The sequence below is a fragment of the Siniperca chuatsi genome, linkage group LG10 (assembly GCF_020085105.1).
Source record: "Siniperca chuatsi isolate FFG_IHB_CAS linkage group LG10, ASM2008510v1, whole genome shotgun sequence".
Lineage (NCBI taxonomy): Eukaryota > Metazoa > Chordata > Actinopteri > Centrarchiformes > Sinipercidae > Siniperca > Siniperca chuatsi.
In genome coordinates, this window is record NC_058051.1 from 31,384,979 (window position 1) to 31,412,928 (window position 27,950).

At 38.9% G+C, this 27,950-nt stretch overlaps 1 protein-coding gene across 1 annotated transcript in view; it reads left to right on the forward strand.

Moving 5' to 3' along the window:
* The window catches only part of cdk16 (cyclin-dependent kinase 16), a 33,297-nt gene extending 15,647 nt beyond the window's left edge, over window positions 1–17,650 (forward strand). Inside the window, exons 10-17 of the mRNA XM_044210933.1 lie at window positions 11–134; window positions 4,605–4,725; window positions 4,937–5,034; window positions 5,143–5,248; window positions 11,707–11,749; window positions 12,424–12,514; window positions 12,607–12,681; window positions 13,255–17,650. Coding sequence (XP_044066868.1) covers window positions 11–134; window positions 4,605–4,725; window positions 4,937–5,034; window positions 5,143–5,248; window positions 11,707–11,749; window positions 12,424–12,514; window positions 12,607–12,681; window positions 13,255–13,292 — 696 coding nt within the window. The 3' untranslated portion in view covers window positions 13,293–17,650. The remainder of the gene's footprint in view (window positions 1–10; window positions 135–4,604; window positions 4,726–4,936; window positions 5,035–5,142; window positions 5,249–11,706; window positions 11,750–12,423; window positions 12,515–12,606; window positions 12,682–13,254) is intronic.
* Window positions 17,651–27,950: the final 10,300 nt, after the last annotated feature.

Here is a 27,950-nt window from a genome sequence, read left to right on the forward strand (position 1 = left end):
CTCTCCTCAGCTCTTTCTTTTCCAGTTACTACGAGGTTTGTCCTACTGTCATCGGAGGAAAGTTCTCCACAGAGACCTGAAACCCCAAAACCTGCTGATCAACGAGCGAGGAGAGCTCAAACTGGCAGACTTTGGTGAGTGCACTGCATCTGTTTCCTGCTGGTTTTAATAGACACATTAACATGGACAGTATGTGTACACATGCAAACATTAAAGTTTCTCTACTTCGGTTGAGAGATAAATTCAATATAGCTCGCTCATGAGGAATCCTCTGCACTACATCAGGAAGATCTGCCCCTCACTCACTAGGGAGGTGGTCCAGCTGCTCATTCAGAACCTGTCATCTCCCACCTGGACCACTGCAACTCCCTCCTCACCGGAGCCCCTGAGTCTGCCACCAGACATCTGCAACTAGTCCCCAGACCTCTGCAAGTAGTGCCAAGATCTCTGCAAGTAGTCCCCAGACCTCTGTAACTAGACCACAGACCTGAAACTAGTCTTACTAGTTTTATTTGCCTGCACTAGTCACTTCATACCCTACCTTACTTTACTGGTCATCATAGCCTGAGTACTTGCACCATACATATCCTGTATACATAAATATCCTCTGGGGCCCACAAACTGCTACTGCACTACTTACACGTATTCTATACTCTCATTTATATTTATACTTTTCTATTTTTTTAAAGCTAGAGTGCGGGACTTTTACATATAAAGGAACGTCCATTACATTCAATCCCTTGCCAAACAAGTTCACACAATGCTGATTAAGACTATGACTGCCAGGTAAATCTCTCTGTATTTCGCAGCATATCAGAGTTTTTAAATCTGGTGTCTGTGGCAACATTCCCATGCTGGCACACCTGTAATGATGTGTTTTACGCCACGCAGCAATGATTGGTTTGCCAGAGCTCAAGCGGGGAGCAACCCAGAGCAATGTAGAGAGCTCTGCAAGCCGCCATTGCTGTAAAAAAGGTCCATTAGAGAGAATGTTTATTGAGCATTGTTTATTGTTTATTTTGTGTATAATTGTATAGTTTGTGTTAATAAGCTTTGGCATTGTATGCAGTCATGCCAATAAAGCCACTTAAATTGAAAATGAATGGAGATGACTCCACTCTCTCTCTACATGGCTCTGGAGCAACCGTAGTGATGCAGTAGGCTGCAGCAACTAGGAGTATGGTAGAGCCTATGGCAGAAAAACGTAAGAAGCGTACAAGAAAAGTGTCTGATGCTCCAGATAAAAAAGAAACTCCGCGCTCAGAGGAAGGATTAATGTCAGAAAAAGAAAGCGAACAACAGCGAGGACAAACATGGATAATCATTGGTGTAGCTTTAGCTTTTCTTTGTTGGAGGGCGCTGAGAGAAGGGAATGACGGCAAACATTTATTCTACCTAAATAATGGATTATTGTCTTGGAACTGTGGAAATTTCTATGTATTTTTGTAACTATTTCTGAACATGAGCATGGGGCGAGCTCACCTGTAGGCATACATCATAAGCACAAGTCGACAGTATCTCACTGCCAGAAAGGGGAGACAAAAAGTTCCGCACTCCAGCTTTAACACAGTCTTGTAACAGATTTTGACCTGCGCGTTGCACTACATGTTTGTACCTTGTTTTGTATCTGGTTTTGTACCTTATGTAGTCTGAATTTTGCTTTACTCCGACTGAATGTTGCATCATTCATTCTTTTTGTTTTGTACTGGAGACCAGAAGAAACACAATTTTGTTCCTCTATGTACTGTACTGCACTGTATACAGATGGATGGCAATAAAGTCTCTCTTATCTCTAATCTAGTCCCCAGACCTCTGCAGCTAGAGGTGGAATGAACTCCCCACTAATGCCAGAACAACAGAGTCATTGCACATCTTCTACCACTGGCTTAAAACCACCTTTTACACTATACCTACAGACACACTATGATAGAACTTACTGATTACTCATATCCAAAAAACAAAGTACTTGTACTGCAATTTAATTTAATTAAATTTGATTTATAAAGCGCTAATTCATAACAGAAGTTATCCATTGCACTTTTCCTATAGAGCAGGTCTAGACCGTACTCTTTATAATATTATTTACAGAGACCCAAGAAATCCCACCATGAGTAAGCACTTGGCGACAGTGGCAAGGAAAAACTTCCTTTAAGAGGCAGAAACCTCGAGCAGAACCACAGACTCAGGGTGGGCGGCCATCCGGCACTGCCGGTTGAGAGAGAGATAATAATAATGTAATGGTAGTGGTAATATTAATAAAATATTAATAATAATAATTATAGGGATGACAGTGATAGGAATAATAATGACAATAATAGTAATAAGACTAATAATAATAATTGTAGCAGCGGCCATCGAGCAGGGGGGTGGCACGTGGCCCGCAATCATAGATCCAGACTCTGCAGCTCTGAAGGCAAAAATACCTGCTGAAAGCGATGGAAAGAGAAAAGAGAGAGACAAGAAAGCTACGGGAGAGAGAAGATGTTGAGTTAGTAACATGCATTAATAAGATAAGAATGCATACAGGAAGAGAAGAGAGGAGCTCAGTGCATCATGGAGTCATAGGAATAGTAATGACAATAATAGTAACAGAGCCAATAACAATAACTATAGAAGCAGTTGTCAAGCAGGAACACGGGGGCAGCAGGCGGCCCACAACCACAGATCCAGACTCTGCAGCTCTGGAGGCAGAAATACCTGCTGAAAGCGACAGGAGAGAGGAGAGAGACGAGAAAGCACAAAACTATGGGAGACAGAAGATATCAAGTTAGTAACATGCATTAATGGGATAAAAATGCATACAGATGGAGAGGGAGATGAGGAGAGAGGTGCATCATGTCTCCCAAATCTCCCGGCAGTCTAGGCCTATAGCAGCATAACTAAGGGATGGTTCAGGACTCACCCAAGCCAGCCCTAACTATAAGCTTTTTCAAAGAGGAAAGTCTTAAGCCTACTCTTAATTGTGAAAATGGCGTCTGCCTCCCAAACCCAAACTGGGACCTGGTTCCACAGGAGAGGAGCTTGATAGCTGAAGGCTCTGGCTCCTGGTCTACTTTTGGAGACTCTAGGAAACACAAGTAGTGGTTTGTTTAAGATGGTTTCACTTCCAGCTTTTGATAACATCTTTTGTTCCTGTGTTGGATTAATGAACTTACTGTAAGTTGCATTGGACAAAAGTTTATGCCAAATGAATGTAATGTAATGATGTTACTGACAGTGATGATGTCATTGAGTGATTTTACATGCACATGAGTATCCTGGTTATGACAAGATTTCTGACAATTCTCTGCTATCCTTGCAGCATTAGGTTTGGAATTACGGTATACCAGGGTATTTAGAAATCCCAAAGGTATGATTTTCAATATCGTCAAAAATATAGACTTTCTATAAAACTGATACAGAGATGCTGTATTGAGGTATGATGATGTATTGTAGGCTACTGCACAGCAAGCGTCACCAGATGTCAGTCTCAACTGGTGGAACAGGCAGCTGAGCTGAGAAAAGCTGTATTTCCACTGCATGTTACGGCTTGACTCGACTCTACTCGCTTTTGGTACCAGGTATTTTTCTCTACTTCGTTTTCCACTGCAGATAGTACTTTGGATAGTACCCCCTCAACATAGGCGGACGACGCCACGTGAAACTGCCTGACATCATCTTCAACGCGACAATGCAATAACCCCCTTCACTTTTCCAGCAGTTGGGAAACAACACACACTTGGGAGCTTTACTTTGGTATGAGATGCTGCAGCCTTTACTCACTGACAAACTGTAATCTACACCGTATCTACTGCTAAACTGAAAACTTCACTGCTCACCTTTTTCTCTGCTCCGCTGCATGCAAATACAACCTACAATTTTAAAATAATAATAATGTAATGGTAGTGGTAATTTTAATAAATTAATAATAACGGAATGACAGTCATAGGAATAATAATGACAATAATAGTAACAGAGCCAATAACAATAACTATAGAAGCAGTTGTCAAGCAGGAACACGGGGGCAGCAGGCGGCCCACAACCACAGATCCAGACTCTGCAGCTCTGGAGGCAGAAATACCTGCTGAAAGCGACAGGAGAGAGACGAGAAAGCACAAAACTATGGGAGAGAGAAGATATCAAGGTAGTAACATGCATTAATGCGATAAAAATGCATACAGATGGAGAGGGAGAGGAGGAGAGAGGAAAGAGGTGCATCATGGGAAATCTCCCGGCAGTCTAGGCCTATAGCAGCAGAACTAAGGGATGGTTCAGGACTCACCCAAGCCAGCCCTAACTATAAGCTTTATCAAAGAGGAAATTTTTAAGCCTGCTTATAACAAAGGATATCTAAGGGATTGTGTTCTTGATACGTCTGTGCTTCAGCAATTGACCACGGTGTGGTTTTTGCGGGCTGCCATTTTTTAAAATCTGGGTCAGTGAATAAAGAAATTGTGGTCGCTACTGATATGATCATGCAAACAGGGATATGAATAACCATGTTTCTCTGTATTCCATGTAAACACAATATTTCACATATGATAAAAACCAGAATACTAATGTGCATGTAAACGCACTCACTGTTATCATGTCACTGATGTCATGAGGTGTTGTGTGTGTTTCAGGTTTGGCTCGAGCGAAGTCAATCCCGACGAAGACGTACTCTAATGAGGTGGTGACGCTGTGGTACCGACCGCCGGACATCCTGCTGGGCAGCACCGACTACTCCACTCACATCGACATGTGGTGAGTACTGCAGTACTATTGTAGTATACTGTAGTACTACTACTACTACAAAATGTTGACTCTGTGACCAACATTCTTCTTCTGTGGTGAACGTGAACTGAATCTCAGATATTTTACAAACATCAGACCAACTGATCAGTTTTTCAGAAATCCTAACTTTAATGACCTGTCTCTCTCTCTCTACCGTTTCTCTCTACCTGTCTGTCTGTAGGGGTGTTGGCTGTATCTTCTATGAGATGGTGACAGGTCGACCTCTGTTTCCTGGTTCCACAGTGGAAGAGGAGCTTCACTTCATCTTCAAGCTCCTGGGTGAGAACCAATCAGCTTCTTTCTCATCACTGAGAACCAGTCAGCTTCTTTTATTGATAGAAAACTGTTTTGTATATACTTAGTGCATTTGTTGTATTTTGTGTGCAGGTACTCCCACAGAGCAGAGTTGGCCTGGGATCAGTTGTAATGACGAGTTTGTGACGTACAACTATCCTCAGTACAGAGCAGAGAGACTGAGTAACCACACTCCCAGGTACACAACTATACTACACGTGTCGTGTGTGATTAGTTAAAAAGGAATAAAACCAGCTAATAATAAAAGGGTTGACATGCATCTGCATCAATTTCTGAATCATGTGGGGTTGCATGGTATTAAAGGAGTGTTCTATCGTAGAAAAGGTTTCAGTCGTAGTCATCTGGACACTGTTTTCAAACGTCTTGATTCTGAAAACAGTGTCCAGATGACTACGACTGAAACCTTTTCTACAATGGTATTAAAGGTGTAGCTAAAATTAATAAAAAGGTGGGCATTGGCCTTAGGATCTTCCAGATGTCTGGTGACCAGGTATATGATTGTATTAATTGCATCATCTGTACTCTGCCCATGCCTATATGCAAATTGAAGGGGATCTAGAACTGAGCTGACCTCAGATTTAAGAAAGGACACCATAATTCTTTGGATACACTTCATAATGATGGAGTTTAATGCAACATGACTGTAGTCATTGTTCATTTTTGGGCAAGGTATTTTAGGGACAGGTGTGATGATTGACATTTTCCAGAGGGTGGGAATGCTGTGGGAGTCTGCACACACCATGCAGGTGTAACTTCCTCTGCACATGTCTTCAATATGAAGGCCCATCTGGCCCTGTGACCTTTTACCACATAAGCTCTTAAAAACTGTCAGAACCTTGTGGGGATCAATCACAAGTCCTGTGCCCTCATTTGTTCCGTCAATTTAGAGGTATTAAAATTGGCTGGAGCCTGAGTTTAAATCTAAGACAAAATTAATTTAGTTCATTAGGGGTCATGTTAGTTATGGCTTTCATTGTGTCCCATAGTTTGTTGGGGTTATTTGTGGAAAGGCTCTGCTCCATGACCACCTTGTGTCTCTTTCTTTTAATTTTTGGCTCCAAAGACAATTATTTCAGTTTTATCTTTGTTTAACTGGAGGACATTTTGGCACATCCAGTCACTGATTTGTTGAATGCACCTACTAAGTGCTTGTATGGGACCATAGTCACCTGGTTATATCATTATATAAATCTGTGTCGTAACATTTTTTGTTGTTTTCTATAATCTGAGCTAGTGGGCATGTAGATGTTAAACAGAAGAGGCCTGAGATTGGGGAACTCCACGTCATTTTTGTATGCTCAGATGTGTAATTACTGATAAACACAAAGTAGTCCCTGTCCTTCAAATAGGATTCAAACCAGTTTAACACTGTGCCAGAAAGTCCCACTCAGTTTTCCAGTCTGTCTAGAAACATATTGTGGTCGACCTTGTTGAATGCAGCACTGATGTCTAATAATACCAAGACTGAAACTTTTCCACCATCTGTGTTTAAGTGGATGTCTTTTAAGACCTTAACAACACCAGTCTCAGTGTTGGGGTCGAAATCCTGACTGGAAAACATCAAAACAATTGGGTGTTCAGCTGTTGAAAAACAGCTTTCAATGGGAAGTTTGAGGGGGGATGACAGTGTTCTAGTAACTACTGTGGTGTCTGTGTCAGCAGTTGTCTAGGTAAACTGTTCTGTAGTATTCTAAATAAAAGAATACTAGATTTCCTTGACAAACACTCCATCTTGAGTAAAAATTAAATTGGCTTCCTCCCAAAACACAGTACCACTGACCATGTATATACCCTTCACACTTTAATTAACAAACATGTACACCAAACAAAATATGGTAAGATATTCACTTGTTTTATTGATTTCAAGAAAGCTTTCGACTCTATGAAGGGCTCTATTACAGACTTTGACATTGTGGTATAGAGGGGCAAAATATATGATCTGGTTAAATCAATGTATTTGGAAAATTTAAGTCGTACTTTATTTAATGTATATAAATGAACTTGGCCTCTCACTCCTAAATAGAGAGGTGGAGTCTCTGTTTTACGCTGATGACCTTGTTCTACTGTCTGCTACTGAACAAGGACTACAGCAACAGCTGTAAATAGTAGAAAAGTACTGTCAGAACTGGGCAGGAAATGTAGGAAATGTTAAGAAAACTAATGTCATGATTTTTCAAAAATGCCCCTGATGCCAGGAGAACACATACCAGTTTACCATAAATAATCATATAATTGAACACAGTATGAGTTAATTACCTAGCTTGGTATTAGTTACCTAACTTGGTATAACCATAACAGCATCAGGGGGTTTCAACATGGCAGTGAATGCACAAAAATAAAGCTTGAAGAGCTCTAAATACAATTAAGAGAAAATTTTATAATTTCCAAATTCCAATTAAATTTGCCTTAAAATATTTGATAGTGTCATCCAGCCCATTATGTAGTATGTTAGTGAAGTATGGGGTCTACTCATAATGATAATAATAAGTCTAATAATATTACTTGTAGCAGTGGGTGTTGAGCAGGAACATGGGGGCAACAGGTGGCCCACAATCATAGATCCAGTCTCTGCAGCTCTGGAGGCAGAAATACCTGCTGAAAGCAACAGAAGGAGAGAGGAGAGAGACAAGAAAGCACACAACTACGGGAGAGAGAAGATATCAAGTTAGTAACATGCAGTAATGGGATAAAAATGCATACAGACGGAGAGGGAGAGGAGGAGAGAGGAGCTCAGTGCATCATGGGAAATCTCCCAGCAGTCTAGGCCTATAGCAGCATAAGTAAGGGATGGTTCAGGACTTACCCAAGCCAGCCCTAACTGTAAGCTTTATTTTAAGAGGAAAGTCTTAAGCCTACTCTTAAATGTGGAGATGACGTCTGCCTCCCGAACCCAAACTGGGACCTGGTTCCACAGGAGAGGAGCTTGATAACTGAAGGCTCTGGCTCCCGGTCTACTTTTGGAGACTCTAGGAACCACAAGTAACCCTGCATCCTGGGAGCGCAGTGTTCTAGTGGTGTAATAAGGTACTATGAGCACTTTAAGATACGATGTTGCCTGACCATTAAGAGCTTTGTAGGTGAGGAGAAGGATTTTAAATTATATTCTGGATTCTACAGGGAGCCAGTGCAGAGAAGCTAATATTGGAGAAATATGATCTTGTTTCCTAGTTCTTGTCAGTACACGTGCCACAGCATTCTGGATCAACTGGAGAGTCTTAAGGGACTTATTTGGGCATCCTGATAATAAGGAATTGCAATAATCAAGCCTAGAAGTAACAAATGCATGGACTAGTTTTTCTGCATCTTGCAAGATAATTGAAGCCTGAATTAACTAATTCACTGGTGTTTTCAGTGAATCATGACTCGGTTACTCAAGATAATCCACAGATTTGTTGCGCACATTTTCATTTAGGAACTATTTTCTTTCTACTGATAGTTCATACATTAAACTGCTCACAACAAGGTATCAGTAAAGTTTACACTGTATTTAGGTGGCCTGTAGTGCTTAAGAATACAGCTTGATGTAAGGAATTCAACTGAAGAGCAACATATTCAAAAGAAGCAAATTTTCCATAAGACATCTGTTTGCACTGGAAAGAATTAATAATCAAAATGGCAACTCAACTTTGCTCATAAAATGCTGGGTGGGGTTGACTCAATAAGAACTGCTGCAGGGGTATCTTGGTCCAACCAAGTTTCAGTTAAAAACATAAAATCAATATTGTGCTTGATAATTAAATCATTAATTAAAAATGATTTGCCTGCCAAAGACCTGGTGTTTAATAAAGCTAAATGTATTGTGTCAAAAGCATTCTTTGCCAATTTAAAGTTTTTCATGGATACAGGCTGTGGCTGACGAGAAACTGATGTCAAATTGGATGAATTTGCAGATGTAGTTGAGTACATTTTGTTCATTTTATCAAAACAGGAATAATAATATTGACTGTTATATGGACTGTTCTCTGCAAACATCATTGCCCCCTACATTATTGTAGAATAATATGATTCATTTGGGGGTGTTTATCAGTTGAAGGATTTTCTCTTTTATGTCACAGACCACAGCATTTGGGAAGTGTTGGGAATTAGAATGGTTAAATGGGCACCAAATTCTGTTGGTGAAATCAATTAAATTTCATAATTTCATAATTGTAATATAAAACTTATAAGTTAAAAAAAAGTTAGTTAGCATGCAAACACTGTGTCTGTGTGAAGCATAACATTAACTAACATCACTTAGCATGTGGCTACCAAAATAACCTAACAGATGAAAACACATCACAACAATACACAGCAATGAAAAACACATCAGTACCATTACATGTAGAAAAGTTAAACAGTCCTGTAACTAGCCATGTACACTGTTACTCTATGCTATGCCCAGTTATGTTACATTTTCAGTCCGTGGAAGGACAAGTGGATGCTTTGGCGTGCAGCTGTTAGCTGCCAATGTGGATTAGCCAGGCGGGGAAGAATTTTGGTTCTGATTGAAGACAAGTCTTTTGCTCTGGTATATTCTGATTGTGCAGATGGAGGAAGCTGGTCGCTCCATCTGTTGTTTTCATTTAGAGTTAAGTTAGCTCCTGTTAACATGTGAAGTTAGCTGGCAGACTGTACTTGGTTACAGGGATCTTGAACAGGCCCTCGCGGTGCTGCTATAAGATCAGAGAGTTCGGTTTGTCTGCTCCGGGCAGACTACACGGTGGAGGACCGCTGGTCAAGGTCCAACAGGGGAGCCGATGAGAGTGGAAAAGAGAGACGGCTGATCCTTTTATTGACCTGGTGACATCACGGGTCACAGGTCAGACCAAAGGAGATGAAGCCTGGATCCAGGGACAAAAGTTCACATACAGGTGTGAGGTCTGGAGGATGTAGGAAACTGAGTTCAATGGCTCAGTTTCAGACTAAAAGTTCAGTTAAAGTTACACAAATGAATTAATTCATCTGTGGAGTGCCAGAAGTCGTCCCAACAGAAGCGTAGGGTGACCAAGTGTCCCGCTTTATAAAATCTTCCTGTTATCCAATGTCTGTGACGAAAGCAGGGAAGGCTGTCATCAGGGGCTGTATTTGATGTCAATCAAACTGCGCACATGTGGGTCAAGTGCAGGTTAACCTGTCACTGTCTTTGCTACGCTACACCCAGCGGAAGTGGAAAACTGAAACAGAAAAGATTTATTTGAGTGTTAGTTTTTCTTCACTCCCAATTGGCATTGATTTGTAACTCACCTGGTTTTATTTTATCTAATATTTTATCTTGTGCCTAATTTTTTTATGAAATGCAGTAGTTGGATTTAGGTTAGGATGAATTGAAAGACTTCAAGTGAATAATGCTTTGGTTAAGTATATAGTTCTACTTCAGTATATGGTTCCAAAAAAAGTAGCAAAATTAACAGCAAAGCAGAGAGCACGTGAGAAGAGCATCTTAATAAGCAGCAAAGCAGGAAGCAACATGGTTACAAAGCCCTTACCGTGTACTGTCGGCACCATTTGTCATTGATAAAAACACAGATGGCGACGGACGACTCAGTCCAATCCGAACAGAGGAGGGAGAATTCGTCCAGCTCACAAAAAGCATTTGTGGTATCCCGATAGAGCCACTCTCTGTAAAAAACATCATGGCTCACAGTACTCATAGCACAACCTGGCATCGATCTGAAGCTCATCCCATTTCCTCTTAGAAATGTCAAAATGGCCAAATTTTGACCTGGGGATATTTTAATATTTGACATATACCAGTCTATGATAATCCAAAATAACTAATAATTTCTGCTTATTTGACTCAAAAATGAGTAGTAGAATTTTATGTAAATGAGGTTTATTGACCATAAATTCCAAAAATGAAGTGTAAATTGAGTTGCTGATGAGTTGGAATGAAGTTGGCTAAGGTGTAACACAGAATTGGGTGATAATTTTTACATTATGCTTTATAAACAGGCAAACCAGACAGGGTCAATTTTGACCTGGAAGGACAACAGGTGTGATTATGTGCTGCCATTAAAAATAATGAAATGGTTTCAAAACAGTATCCTGACTAAACTTTGACATATACCAGTCTTTGATAATCCATCAACATATATTCCTCTGATTTGAACTTAGTCAAAATAATTCAATAATTCTTTGCTTTTTTTTACTAAAAAATGAGGCCTAATTTGATATAACTCAGATTTATTGACCTTGAATTCCAAAAAGAAGTGTAAAACTAGTGGTAATGAGTTCGAATGAAGTTGGCTAAGAAGGTGTAACACAGAAATGGGTGATAACTTACAGTGGTGTGAAAAAGTGTTTGCCCCCTTCCTGATTCCTTATTTTTCTGCATGTTTGTCACACTTAAATGTTTCAGATCATCAAACAAATTTTAATATTAGCCAAAGATAACACTAACCTTATTCCTCCTCTCCTGCCGGCAGCAAGGTCTCTGTCATGTTGCTGCCTGCAGCTCCATGTCAAAGTATAAACTGTCCCAGAAGGTTAGTGTTATCTTTGACCACTTGTGGTCAACAACTTTCTGTGAAAACCCACAGAAACAAAGAGACAAACTCAATAAAACACAGTTTAATCTGGGAGACTGTTGTCTGTTAATGCATGAAAATATAACTTTGCGTGTGTGTGTGTGTGTGTGTGTGTGTGTGTGTTGTTCAGGCTCAGCAGTGAAGGAGTGGAGCTGTTATCAAAGTTCCTGCAGGTCAGTAAACATCTTACTGTGTTTTTTTGTGTTTTCTCTAATTATAATAATAATTAAAGTAGAATAACTCTTTACAGATGCTGAGACAATATCATGAACTGTAACCTTCCTGACTTTTTAATCTTATTAACAAAAGCTGCATTTACATGGACCCTAATCTTCCACTAATAATTGGAACAATAGCCCAGTCAGAATAAAAATGCCTCATTTAACCACCTCAATCGGAAGAGACTGGCCCGATCAGAAGGAATTTTCAGTCGGGTTGAGAGGTGTGGTGTAAACCTTTGATAATCCGTTCAATAGGAAAATATTAGCGCCTAATAACCATGTAATTGCGCAATCTGTTTCTCTGTGGTTGGAATAAATATATTCTTTCTGCGCATGTTTGCCCCATGTGGGGGTAACATTAGGTGACGTAAACAAGGACCGAAACATGGTGGTAGCAAAACAAAACTGGTCTGTGGCTGATACAACTTTTTATAAACTGTTTATATTCAGTGATTTTAAGATCATTAAACTGAGATAATGATTTAATTTACATGTGCATAAATTAGATATCAGACCTTGGTGATCAGGACAGGATGTGACATCACGATGTCTGAAAAAATAAACTGCAATATTGTGTTGATGAGGAAACTAATAACTGGACGATAAAGTTTTTATTTAAACTTTAGTTTGAGGGGAAGAAGAGGATCTCAGCAGACGAGTCGATGAATCATGATTACTTCAGTAACCTTGGAAACAGAGTGATGACACTTCCTGACAGTAAGTTTAAACATGACCTTTGATCACTGTTTTTAATCTGTGATGTCACTGTGTACTATGATGTCACAAAGTCACTTTGATTGTTGTCTCAGCGACGTCTATCTTCAGTCTGCCAGAGATTCAACTGGAAAAAGAAACAATCAGATCAACAGTAACACCTGATCCAGGTAACACACATATAATCATGTTTGTCTTTCTATACTTGTGAGGACCCTCATTGACATTATGCATGCGCTAACCCAAACCATCACAACGAAATGCCTAAGCACAACCCTTACCCCTAACCCTGACCTAAACCTGATTCTAACTAAGAGAGAGAGAAACAAAAATTTTCATTTGTCAAACATAATTCTGACATCATTAGTGTTCTTATTATTTTTAAATGTTGGGGGGGAGTCGACTAAAAAACAAAGAAGTAATCGAGCAACTTTGAGTCAAACAGAAACAAAAACTGAGCTGATAAAACAATCTCCCCACAAGGTCCATTTAGTAGCTGTTCTGGTGCTTTTGATGATATCACAAATCATTCTTCATCATGTCCAGCTCCATGACAACAGGACAACAGTCCATCTGTGGAAGAAGATCATGTGATGACTGAGAGCTCCAGAACAGCTACTGAGTGGACCTAATGATTGTATTGTTTTATTGACTGTTTTTTCTAAGACGAGTAAAGTTTGGATCTGAAAAAAGAAGCAGTTTGTCGAGTTGTTGGTTTAAAAAAAAGTTTTTTTCCCGTCCAGCGAACAGTCCATCCAGGAGGCGAAGTCTACTCTTCTGACATCATCAGAGAGGCGGAGTCTGCTGCAGGACAAACCAAGGGAAATTGAAAAGAAAGGAAATGATGATTTTTTTCTGTGGAGGAGAAACTGATGCAGAGGAACAGGAAGTAAAAGAAGAAGAAAACAAACTGAAGTCTTAAATTATTGTTTATCAAGAGATGAAGAACAAGATGGCAGCCTGCTGTTTACACAGACAGACGCAATAATAAATTACAGCAGCCATCTGACCAATCAGAGAACAGCATGTTGTTACTGATGGCAACAGATCGTTTGGTTTCCAGAGTTCAGAGCTTTGATGAATGACTTAAAGCTTGTTGAACAGATGTCTTCCATTTTCACTGCACAGATTAAACACATAAACATCAAGTTTTTAAAAGACTAACAGGATCCTGGAAACCTGGAATTCTGTGATGCAGCTTTGTTTTCATGGAAACACCTGGATATAGTCAGGTATCACCTGTGTGAACACCTGAAGTGTCTGCAGCAGCACTGTTAGAGTTAATCCTAACCCTGTTTACATCGTAAACCGAATGACATCAGTGATGATATCACAGAAACAGACTGATGATGTTGCAGGTTGGCGGATCACTGTCTGGTCTTTTTGAGGCTGCAGGTGTTTGGGTTGTTGTTGTTGTTCTGGACTAAACTGAAACATGATTTTTAAATATTATGTCCACCTTGTTTATAGAGCAACACCTGACAAAACAGGAAGATTCGTGTAAATATTCTCATTTGTTAACATACAAAATAAAACAGATTAATAACTCGTCATTCATTTGGACTGCAAACTTTTACCTGAATTAAAACTATATTTGTTTCAATTTAAAAGCAGAACATCAAACATCTGAAAGACGTGACCAGAGTTCATCATCAGTTCAGACAGGAAGTGCTGCAGATAAACAGATTTTCACCTGTTTTATACTCAGAACTGAATAGAAACTATGCGACTGAAGGAACAGGAGATGATGAAAAATTATGGATTTTTTAAACTGCAGTCTTCAGAGTTTAAAGGTCTTTATAATCTGTTTGTGTTTCGTATTACATTTACACTAATGTGTTATTTATTATAAAACAGACTGAAACTCTTTAATAGCCTGCAGGAGAAGCCATTTGTTCAAACAGAAATCTGCAGAAAAGAAACTTTGACTGACTGTTTTATTCTGAAAGTGTGAAACTGGTTTCTGCTGTTCTGCATGTGTGTGTGTTGTACACTCAGACTGTACGCTGTAATACTGTTAATACATATACTAATGCTGTAAAAGATACAGTAATGCTGTAAATCTGAAGTAAACAGCTCTGAGTCACTAGCCTGGCATCACCAGATTATTTCGCAAATGCGTGTTAGTCTGGAACCTCTTAGTTCATTTTCGATTTCCAAGGGGCGCAGACCAAAGTGCCTCTGGACGCAAATTGGAAAGACCTACAACCAATCAACACTAAAATGTGTTTCTGAAAACATTTGAGGCAGGAAATAGGCAACACAGTTACAGAATCTGGATTCATGTTGATCAGCACTGCCTAGTTTGACAGTTTGATCTGAGTTTCGTGAGCCTGGTGCCTTGCGCTGTATCAACCAATCAGAGCAGCGAAACGTGTGACCGGTGACGCTCCTCTGTCAGTCATCTTATCAAACCCGCCCCATATTAGATAAACAGCTGTCATTGGCCCGACCGAATCCAGGACGGATGGAAATCTGTTTGAATGGGAGACGAGCCAGACGTACCTGCCGAGCAAATGAAACTTGCGCTCTGCAGATTCGTCGGGTTCCCAGGCTGGTCACAGGAACTGTTTTCTCTGTGTCTCATTAATTTATCAATTCATTTATTGTTTTTATTTTATTGGATAAGTTGTTTTTCCTCACTGAGACTGTCAGGAACCAGGATGATGTGATGTCACCAGAGCCTCAGTGACATCACCTCCCCCTCCTCCCTGAACCACATGGCATGTCAGAGGACAGTGGGGGGCTCTGATTGGCTGATTTAGTTTAAAAAAACAGTGAGCAGATCAGAGCTTCACAAACAAAACAAAATGTTTCTGTTCACATCGACAATTTTAATAGAACTCGGAATAGACATTCTGAACTGATTCAGGGCCTCGCGATGAAGGGTTCACCCTCACCTGCTCAGAGTCCAGGTGTCAATGGGAGGGGCTTATCTGAAACCATGGGCAAGGCTTGTATGAAGGAGGAGTTTTGATTGGGTCTGGTGGCATGCTTGGTCTAAGGTGGGGGGCGGGCTTATCTGAGGATGGGGGCGGAGCTTTGTCTGCAGTTTGTCAATTTCTGTTTGTCTTGAGATTCTTGTCCCTTCAGACAAAGTTCGTGATTTCTTTGTAAAACTTTTTTCAGGTTTAGGAGCGTTAATATTTGTTAAAGAAACTGATGTTGTTGCTGATGTGAATTTTTATTTTTTCGCTGTGAAGAAATATTAGCAATAGAGAAATATTGATCAGAAGACAATAATGATTGATCAGAGTGTTAATAACGATGTGTTTGACTCAGAGGCATCTGAGTCTATAATCTGCTGTAAAAATGTCACATATATACATGTTTGTATGTGAGAGGTTAGAAATATACAGTGGCCATAAAAAGAATGCACCTCCTTCATGTTTTATTGAATATCAGTGAATTAGTTTGTTGCTGATCAGCAGAACTCTTAATTTCAAACTGAAAAAACAAATCTAAAATACAAAATAATTGATTGGTAATCTAAACTGGACACATATTTTGGGCTGAACACTTTAGGAATCAGAGAGAAAATAATAAATAATAGCATTTCCAAAGTGTTAAATATCAGAGTACAGAAACAAGAAAATGTCACAGTTGTGTTTAATATTTTTAAATAATTTAGGTTAATGTGTAGAGAAAGTTTGACTTATATAATATTTTCTGTTGCTCAGCGTGAAAACATTTTAATTACATCCACTGAGACTCAAAGTAAAGAAACAATAAAAAGTGGAGGAGGTGGATTCTCCTTAAAGGCAGCAAATCAGAGAACAGGAGTTTCTGACTGCATAGTGTTTTCTGTGTTTCTGTGAATGAAATGTGTTGAAGGAAGTGATGTAACAGGGCGGAGTCAAAGTGAAGCTTAGCCATGTTAATGTTGATGATGAATGACTGTTGAATGTAACTACAAACTGTTGATGTGGTCAGTAGTTTACAGTAATAATGTGTACAGAGTTATTGATTATTACAGATCATTTTTTAATCTGCAGTGTTGTTGTTCCTCAGCTGCTGTTCAACTGCACTGAAAACAGCATTTAGATCTGAAACTAAAAACCAGACGTCCCTTCAAAGGTCACCGATTCATCTGGATTTTTGTTTTCAGAAACATGAACCGATGTAAAGTGGTTAACTCAGATCAGAGTGATCCAGATCACTTAGTAAACCGGGTTCAGGAGCAGGTCGCTGAGATCCGATGGATACTAAACATGTAAACACCTCACAGATCAACAGGTGTGACGCCTGGTTTCAGATCGTCAGTTAAACTGTACAGAGATATTTAAGAGTTAAAACCAGCAGTTAATGTGACACTAAGAAATCAGTTCATTCAGGCAGCTGTGACAGAAATCACTTTTTCATCTGATATATTGACAAAGTACGTCAAACAGAAAATGAGCTGCTGACCTCAGATCATCACTGAGGAACATGAACAGCCGGTTATTATTAATGTTGAGTCTGATTTCAAATTTTGGGATGTTGGTGTTGATATGATAACGTAGCATCAACACTGATTTCAAAAAGTAAAGATTTAATGTCATAATCATTAAATATCTGATCTGAGAAGAAGAATCAAACATTCACTGCCTGATCTTTTTCATCCTCACAGTTCCAGTTCAGTCATTATGAAGAAATAAGTTGAAAACACAAAATCTCTTAGAGTGAATCATCACAAAGTTTAGATTAGAAAAATAAGCAGAATTTATTTATTAGTTTATTAATCTCTGGTTTGTTTACTCTGTTAGATAATTGTGTTGTTTAGAATAAATCAAACTTTAATAAGCTGTGGGGAAATGTTTGTTTGTAGTACGCATGGATCCAGATGCTGTTTTCGCTGCTTTTGTAAATTAATTAACACGCTTTGTTTTGGTCGACACCATACCAAAGTTATCTGCAATATACTGCACTGCATGATGGGATTCTTCCAGATAACTTCTATGCTGTTTATTCTTTGAAAAATCTTCCATCTGCCAAGAAGGCACTGCGACTTATCTGATACTATAAGTGATCTGCATACTTGAAATATCAGTCAGAGTATGGAAAATAAAGTATATCCTGTTATTGTGTACAAATATGATTACTACGTATTCTGGATATATTTAAAGTATATAAATATACATTAAAATTCTTTATTTATTATCAGCGTTGGTTGTTTGTGTTTATCAGAGACCCTAACCCAAATGTTGCCGCTGCAAGGAATTGTGGGACGGCATTATCTCCTTTTGTAACAACATGGATTGACTGATACTTGACCTTCCTAAGCGAAAAAAGGCTGCGTTTCACTGGTTGTTCCACTTTCCCTCAATCACTTCCCCTCAGCCCTTGCATTAGGGTTAGGTGAAGCAAGGGATAACTCCCAACAGGAAGTTGTGTTGCACTGGCACTAGTTTTTCTTTATAGTTCTAAGTTCGTAAAATCAACAGGTACTACTATGTGGTTTATAAAAGATTTAAAAACCAAAAAAAGAAGGAATTGGGGGAAACAACAAAATAATCAGTGTCTTGGACTAAAATAACTAAGAAATGGAGCAAGAGACCACATAGTCTAACAGGCGAAGGGGGCTCAGAGTTAAATCTCCTGTACCGGGGGGATTTGAGACACCACCCCTGATTCATAGGAATGAAGTGCTCAGGTATGATTCAGGAGAGCAGCGAGGCCAGAATGAACCCCATAATGTCCCTTTAATTTACCATGTCCTTAAAACAATTGTTAAAAACTATATTTAAAAAGGTACTATTTTAAGGGGCATTGGGGAAAACAGACAAACAGAACTGCAGCAGGGCGGTAAGTGCTGAAAAGAAAAAAAGGTAAGTGCTAATCAATCAAAGGGAAATGCAAAAAATTATATTAATATTAACATGAATAAGTGCTTCAATAGAAAAACATGCATATAATAAATCATAAGGTACATAATAGAAAAAATACAGATACACAACAAAGAATCAAACAGAGTAGCCCTGTTGCAGCAATGTCTGCCCATGATCCTAGCCAATACTAATAATAAAAAGTTTAAAATTACGAGCCAATTCCGTGTTGAAAAATATGTTTTTTATTTGATTTTTTTTACACGTCATCTAGGTAACGGAGATCTCACTGGGACCTGACAGGAAAGAAGGGGAGAAGAGACAGAAATTCAAGCAAAGATAAGGAGGATCAAATGCCACCAAGGTAGGTAAGTAGGGAAGGTAAGTAGGTAAAAAAAAGCAGGTAAGTTAGGGTTTGGGTGAGGAAACTGAAACCTAGCGCCGCAGAGGGTTTTGGGGTTAGGGTAGGGGAACTGAACCTGACCCCCAGCAAAGTGGGAGACAGGACGTGCACGGTCCTTCCCCCAGTAGGGCCCTACCCCCACCCCCTCTATCAAAGGCGGATTGGTGGTAATATCCGCCCTGAAATGGTCTTTGTCGATCCCGTTCAGGGGATCGACGACGTCTTTTGCCGTGGCGCACCATGGTCCATCCATCATCATGAGCAAAACTCATGATGAAGGAGTTATTGTTTTTAAATCCCAATAAAATAAATGAAATTATCTAAAACAAAAGTCAAATATTAACTCAAATTTTAAATTGTGAACTTAAAATATATTTATTTTTTATAATTTTTTATACATATTTTTTTTAACAAACTAAATAATATATATTTTTAATAAAGTGTGCCTACACGTGACGTTTCGACCTCTGTGGGTCTTCTTCAGGCAAAGGCACAACTGAAAAGAAAACTGAAAAGGCTTGCAGATCGTCAGAGATGTTGACTGTTCGATGGTCAGAGCAAGAATGAAAGAAAAAGCCACTGCGCTCTATTTATACCTTCCCTTGTAACTTGTTTTAACTTTGGTTTGTGTTCTTAACTTGTATCTGTGTTTTACAATTTGTATTTTGTCCACTTGTTTTTTAACCCCTCGTATGTTGCTAAATATAAGTTTTTAATCAGAATTAAACCGATTTTAATATTGTATATGTAGTAGGTTGGAAAAGGCTCCATCTAAAGTTTTATGGATAAACAGACACCCCCATTATTTTTTTGTATTTTCTACTGTGTGTTTTATTGTGGGTACATCCGCACCACTAGAGGGCGCTCTAAGCGCTACTGTGGGGACCAGCGGGACGAAGCACAGGTGCCGCTTCAGAAGTAAACGAGCTGTGGCGACACTGACACGTCTCCTCCTCAGGTATGACTAAAAAGTTATTTTATTAACTCAAACTTGGTCCAAACACACTTCAAATTGCTGTGTAAAGGTTTTGTACAAACTGTAAATGTGTCAGAGAGTTTAGTTTAAAGTAAAATGTATTTGTTTTTGCTACTGTTTCATGTCGTCTTGTTTTCACCACAAGTCCGCCATGTTCAGTGTAGCTATAATGTGTTTAAAGCCTTATTTAAGCGATCCAATTCGCTCAAGTGCTTAGTAGTGCAAATTTAGAGAGTTTTAATTGTAAATGTTACGAAATTTCAAGTTTAAGGCAGCCGCCATGCCGACTGTTCAGACTGTAGGGAGGCAGTTTTGGCGCCATTCGGAGGCGCTTTTTCTTTTATGTTGCCGACCTTCGTGTGTGTGTATGTGGTAAAGATGTGAAAGAGACATGTTAAAGTATTTTTATTTGCACTTTATGGTTTATTTTGTGGTCTATTATTGTTTTTAGCCAATTTAGATATTATTTTAGTATTTATCACCAAATTTACCACCAATTTACTGTCCTTTATCTTTTAATCAATTGATTTTTGTAAGAATGAGATAATTGAATGATTGTCAGAATTAAACAAGCTGTGGCAAGACAAACACGTCTCTTCCTCGCCGCCCACAGCTTTAGGCTACACAGTGTAACCCTAGCTGTGTGCCACTTGGTACCGCCCAGCTTCCCCTAGGGCTGGCGCCAGTAACATGAAACATGAATTATTAATAGTTTTTGTTGAAATATATTTATGGATTTTAAGTCTATGTATAAGAATTTTATTGAATATCTTTAGGGATCAATTTTAGGAATAGGGTGGGGGTGGGATTTGGTAAAGGGATGGGGGGTTAGGGGTTAGGGTTAGGGGGTTAGGGTTAGGGTTAGGGTTAGGGTTAGGGTTAGGGTTAGGGGTTAGGTTAGGGGACTTATAAACATGACTGGATTAGTCATGTATTTGCACTGGCACAGGTCTTCAGTCATGGTGATAGTCACTCTTTTTTGTTTAGGGGAACAGTTCCCAAATACATTAAGCCCAGATAATAAAAAATTCCAAACAAAAACTTAAAAAATGTTTCTAATTAAACAAAAATAGAAAAGAAAAAAGAAGGGGGTGTGTTTGTACGTCCTGTCTTTAAAAAGGTTAGGGTTAGGAAAACAATCTGGGGAATAGGTTAGGGTTAGGGTTTGGGATTAGGGATTAAAAAAAAAAAAAAAAAAAAAAAAAAAAAAATATATATAAACAATCTGGGGAATGGGTTAGGGTTAGGGTTAGGGGGTCAGGGTCAGGGTTAGGGTTAGGGGTTAGGGTTAGGAATTAAAAAAATTATATATAAACAATCTGGGGAATGGGTTGGGGTTAGGGTTTGGGTTTAGGGTTAGGGGGTCAGGGTCAGGGTTAGGGTTAGGGGTTAGGGTTAGGAATTAAAAAATTTTTTATATATAAACAATCTGGGGAATGGGTTGGGGTTAGGGTTTGGGTTTAGGAATTAAACAGATTATATATAGGGATTAGGCCAAAAAGACGACATGAAATAATTTAAATATACGGACACTACAGTGGAGGTTGACTGGTTGTTCCAAAATAGAAGGTGGGTATCTAAAGCAGTACAAAAAGGAAAACTAAATCATGGCGTGTTTCCTCCCAGGGGGCAAATATACCCCAAGAAAATTCTATTCTGTCCAGGAAATATTTCATTAAATCAGACCAATAGATATAATACTACCTGATTCCGGGTTGGCCCAAAGAAAATCATTTACCTATATACTCAATTTTGGGTATCAGTATGGTCAAGTACAAAACATTTTTACCATAAGTGCTAATATAAATAAATATAAATAATTCATTTCTTCATGCAAGGAAAACTAAAAAGTCTATTATATACAAGAAATAAATAAAGTGATCATAAGATTCAAAAAATAGAAATTCATTCAAATATCAAATTACTGCAAGCAATCTGAAATATATATCCAAAATTTAAACAGCAATCCAAACAAACACTAATATATACAAATATTTACACATAAAAGAAAACCAACTGAACCACATGAGAGAATAGAACTAAGGGCCTCCTTCACAGGGTAAGCTATTTTATACTAATTCCCTTCCTTAAATCAAAAAGTAATAGTCCCTCTACAGAACCTCAGCTCTATAGAGAAAATGGGGAAGGGGTGGGGGTTTGGTGTTTTCCATCAATATAAAAATAAATCACCTAAAGTATAAGTCTTTAATCATGATAATATATTTAAATCACTATATTTGAAGCATAAAAATTGCTAAGCCAGTAAAGTAACTTCATTTGATATAAATTAAATCGTCATAATTAAGATCTGTAAGGAATCGGAACCCAAATCCCACTAACATGATTAATGTGAATTTTTGATAATCATGATTAATATATAAAAAACAAGACCTGTAAATATAATTCACATAAATAATATAAATTTAGACGCCATGATTCTTTCCCTCCATACACTATACCATGAGACCCACCCACCATGGGAACAACCAGAATTTAAAATTTGTCATTCAGACCCAGGGGTTCCATTGTCCTCAAGGTACCTATCCATTTCCTCTCCCTACGTTGTCTCTGTGCTCTAGTCCAATTCGTGTCACTCTCCAGACCCATATAAACAAGACAGTTATGGCCATGTTCTTTAAAATGATTGTATAAAGCTGTGGATTTATTGACTTTACGCAAATGATACATATGCTGATACATTCTAGTCCGTAAGCTGTTTCCTGTTTCCCCTATATAGATTTTATAACAAAAGGTACATTGGATGGCATAAACCAAGTTGGTTGTATTTAATGAAAAGGATTGCCAAATAGGGGCGCCCATGTCCGAATATTGGTTCTCTAAATATGCACGTTTCACAAATCGCTGCTTGTTAGATGTAGGCTTTTTAGATAACGGCCTCTTATTCATTTTAAGGGCTGTATGAACCAGAATATCTTTAAGGTTTTTGTTCCTTCTGTAAGCTGTGATCATTTTAAATGTCCCCAAAGCCGGAATATCATTTTGAACTTTTTGAAAAGTAGTTTTAAAGGATGAATTTAAAGACGTGATTTGTTGGGAAAATGTTGTTACAAATGGAATTACAGGCATTGTGTGGTCTCTGCTTTTATATTCATCTAGAGTCTGGAACATTACACTGACCTCTCCTTTTATGTCTCTGAGAAAGCGGGCTGAATAGCCTCTAGGTCTCAGGGCAGCAAAGAGAATGCCAGTGGCCACTTCCACATCCTCCCTGTAAGTACATATCCTGTGGAACCTGATCAGTTGGGATTTAATCAGGCCCCGATAGGTGTGTCGAGGATGATAGCTGGTTTTATGCAATAAGGCATGTCTATCCGTCTCTTTGAAGTGAACTTTTGTAGTTAACTTCTTAGAAGTCCCATCAAAGTCCGAAAAAAAGACCTGAGTATCCAAAAATTCCACTCTAAATAGATGGATATTATGCTTCAGCTTTATTTTTGGATGATGTTTATTCAATATATTAACAAAGGTTTCAAATTCAGACAACGAATGGGGCCAAAGACCAAAGATGTCATCTAAGTACCTTAAATACAGCGAAGGCAATTTAGGGCATTTAAGAAACCCAGACGATTCCCAATCTGCCAAATATATGTCTGCATATGCAGGAGAATATTTTCTTCCCATTGCACAGCCTGAAATCTGCAAATAACATTTCCCATCAAATTCAAAGTCATTTCTGACTAACGTCAATTTCAAAAGTTCTAATATTATGTTATCAGGGCGCAACCCATCCGGGTGTTTTTGAAAGGCTCGTGCTACCGCCTGTAAACCTAATTTTGTATCAATATTTGTGTAAAGTGATTCCACATCTATTGTAAAGACATAAGTATTTTTAGGAACTCGCATATTTTTTAATTTTTGAACAAAATCATACGTGTCTTTTACATAACTGTCATGTCCATGGGACAAGGGATTTAAGAAGTGATCTACATATTCCGTTACGCGATAAGACTCAGAGCCACAGTCACTGACGATCGGACGGCCGCTAGGAACTCTGAAGGGATCCGGCCAGGATTCTGGTGGTTTATGGATCTTAGGGAGCAAATAAAACAACCTAGCTCGGGGAGAGTCGGGACCAGACAAATATGTTTGTTGTTTAGTTGTAATATAACCCTCCTCGTGGAGACGCGCTACTATAGCTCTCACCATTAACTGAGTCTCAGGTTGAAGCGAGCAAGGTAAGGGGATGTAATATTTATCATCATTTAGTTGTCTATATGCCTCCCGTAAATAATTTGCTTTATCTTGAATACAAATTTGACCACCTTTATCCACCTCCTTAATAATAATATCAGGATTAGCTGACAATGTGCTCAGTGCTAGTCTTTCCCCTCTGCTAATGTTATGTTTTATAACCGGTCTAAATTTAAAATGTCGGAAAGTTCTTAAGTCTTCCTTAATTAGATGTTGAATTGGAAGAGATACTGATTGAAGTTTAGGTTCCCACTGTGAAGGTAGTGTAAATGGAGTATATTCTCGTTTCCTATCATAACCAAAGTGATCCAATAATTTCAAACGGCGATGGTACATATGTAGATCCCTTCTTAGTTCAAAGCGATTAGGCAGTCTCGGAGTTGGAATAAAAGTCAAGCCCCTTTCTAAAACACTGTATTCCAGGCTACTCAGTGTAAAAGATGAACACAAGTTAATTACATTAGAAAGGTGGGGATTTACTGAAGAATAATTCTCCCCCTTCACATGTTTAACTGTGTCAGCCAATGATGTAAAATACTGCTGGCCGTGTCTTTGGTCCAATGCACAGGGTCTTTTAAATCTACCTCAAACCCATTCCTCTCTATCCGTTTTAAATGGGAAAACTTCTCTCTGATTTTTGTATTCAAATCTTTAATAAGAGTTTGCTGTTGTTGTGGTAATGAGTCTGAATAATGAATAAGTGGAATATAAATAGAGGCCATAGGAAATATGGCTCCTGCAGTTGTCATCAATTGCTGCACCTGTTTAAATGCTGTTGCTGTTGATTGTTCGCGCAGGCAATTGTTAAGTCCCACTGATAAGACCACTTTATCTACTTGTGGGTGAGTTCCAAGCTTCTTCAGCACTGCAGTTATATGATAACAAGTGGCACCGGGAAAACTATCTACTTGCACATCTGGATCACTAAAAGTTGGAACTCTGGCCAAATTTGAATCCCCCATTATAACAATGGGTTTGTCAACCTTGACTGTCCAATCCTGAAACTTCCTATTGGTGTGAGGATGGACAGTGGGTTCTGGACGTGTCGGGTGAACCGATACCTGTGCGGGGCCCACCAACGAATCCAGCAAAGGAGAAGGTTCAGACAAAGGGGAGCTCCTATCATTATGATTTTCAGGAGCAACTCCAATCCTCATGAGATCTCCACTTTGAGCCAGATGTTGAGTGCTCTTATTTGGAAGGCCCGGCACCGGATCAGACACCACCGTTTCCATTTCCACCACAGTCTGTGCATCTAAGGAAGAGTCAAGAATAATGGTGTCATTTAGTTGGACTGCCACATTAGTGCAAACGGGGTGTATATTGCGTTCTGTTAAAAAGCTCTCCTCCAAAACCAAATTAAAATCAACAGCAGGTGTCTCACTCTCCCTGTTCTGTGCCCTGATGGAATCTGAAGACTCAGGAGTTAGTTCGTGTACGATGTGCTGTGAGCTGAGTGGTTCTACATTATCAGGGTTAGGATGGCACTCCACTCGAGTTATTATCACCTTCCTATGGGCCTCCAGACTCATACCTAAAACCTGAGGAGATGAAGACGGGCGAGAAAGAGGAGGAACATGGGAAGTGAGAGGAAGAGGAAGGGAAGGGGACGGAGGAAGTGAACGTGGAAAGGGAGGGCAGGAGGCAAAATCCTTTGGCTCTACACTATCTGATCCTACAAAAAGTAAAGAAAGGCTGCCAGACTGGGCTGGTGGTGGAAGAGGTGGAAATTCTTTAGGATCCAGTTGTAAAGAAGCTACAGAAGGATCCTGTGACACGTGACTCAATACCATGGATCTACAAGTCTCAATGGAAGAGTTTGTCAACTTTCTCTTATATCTAGTTTTCCCCCACAAAACTGCTTTATCAAAAGCTTTTGGTTGAAAGGGGCCCACATTTTCCAGTTCCACAGCCAACACCGAATCATAATGCTCTCTCAGAATAACCATATTGTTTTGCATCCATTGTGCAGTATTCTGCTTTACTTTATCTGTGGTTACCAGATTAGGAGAAGATGGCTTAATGAATGCTGTCAATTTATTCACTTGTCGCATCATGCCCAGTGGAAACATCTCCTTTTGTGATGCAATCTCCAAAATCTCAGCATGATGGACTGCCTGTAGTATTTTGAAGTATTTTTTTGTGTTGTCTGGTAACTGAGGAGCATCCTGTACCATAGGGTTGCTCTGGTTCGATGTCGGCTGCAGAGACAAGATAGATAATGGGAATGGTGACTCACCCAGAACGGCCTGGTCTGTCAGCAATTGGAAACGATTGGCCGAAGTAGCAGCCATAGTGTGTACTGATGCACAAGTTAATTAAGTGAATCTGCTCTTAAAAAAAGAGAGAGGGGGAAGGAAAAGAATGTTAGTGATCACATACAAAAAAAACAAAAAACAAACAAAAAACCTCTCAAAAATAAATTGGGGGGTTAATATTCAAAAGATATATAAACAAACAAAAAGGGAAAATTATTTTAAATACTATTTGAAACAAAAAAGAAAAGAAAAAAAACTGGACTGTTGTAATTCAACAATTTAACCAGAAGGGGGAGCTGTTACAAAAGAAAAGCAAAAAATCCCCAGGAGGACAAATATCAGGAGAAAGCTTGCAATTATGTTACAACTTCATGGTTGAAGAATTGAAAATTAATTTCAAGACCCATTCTGCAATAGGCTACCAAAAAGTGCTTAAAATATATATCTAGTGTCAAACCCGAGAAAGGGGGGGAAATAACAAATTCCCTCAAATTCACTAGAATAAAGTTTATAAATTGGCCTAGTCAGATAATTAAACACAGATATGGGTAAAGTAACCAATTCAAACAATAAATGTCAACAACCAACCGTCTTTTATCCTATAGGAACTCATAAACCCGTATAAAAGTCGTTCTGAAAAAACACTTTTGAAAAATATCTATAGACAAAAAAAATGTACAAACAAAGAGAAAAGTATTTAAACCTCTAGTGGAAAGAATTGTCTGGCAATGTTCAAAATGTGTCCATTGTCTTTCCCAAAGTCATAAGTAGGATTTTATCACTACTTAAATCAGCTTGGAGGGTGAGTTTTTGAGGAGATGTTTCAAATGTCCATAGTGTGGAAGCACACCTGTAGGCTCTTAATCACTCACCCTCCTTAATTTGTTTGTAGCAGATCCATGTCCAAGAGTTCCCAGTAAATTTTGAAGAAAAGAGGGCAAAATAAGTTAATGTGAGCTGAAGTTCATAAATCCTTCTTGTTCAATATATAAAAAGAACCTCCCAGGGAGTTTTTTTGAAGAGAATAGGTCTTGACGTTTCGCCATCCAGGCTTCATCAGAAGATAGAGCAGTGCAGGAGTGTGGAACTAGTTGTAGAAATTCTTGTAGGTGGAGTTACCCAGAAAAGTCACCTGATTGGTTGTAAAGGTGCTTCCTGTGTATCTACTGGAATAGTCCCCCATCTCCAGGTGAACCACCTAACTGAATTCCAATATAACCATTAACATCATCATGTATAACTAGAGCCACAATAAAAATAATAATATATTAACCCATACAATAAAAGAGATTACTGACAGACCAGGCACTCGCTGGGTTAGGTTAGGGGACTTATAAACATGACTGGATTAGTCATGTATTTGCACTGGCACAGGTCTTCAGTCATGGTGATAGTCACTCTTTTTTGTTTAGGGGAACAGTTCCCAAATACATTAAGCCCAGATAATAAAAAATTCCAAACAAAAACTTAAAAAATGTTTCTAATTAAACAAAAATAGAAAAGAAAAAAGAAGGGGGTGTGTTTGTACGTCCTGTCTTTAAAAAGGTTAGGGTTAGGAAAACAATCTGGGGAATAGGTTAGGTTAGGGATTAGGGATTAGGGATTAAAAAAAAAAAAAAAAAAAAAAAAAATTATATATAAACAATCTGGGGAATGGGTTAGGGTTAGGGGGTCAGGGTCAGGGTCAGGGTTAGGGGTTAGGGTTAGGAATTAAAAAAATTATATATAAACAACCTGGGGAATGGGTTGGGGTTAGGGTTTGGGTTTAGGGTTAGGGGTCAGGGTC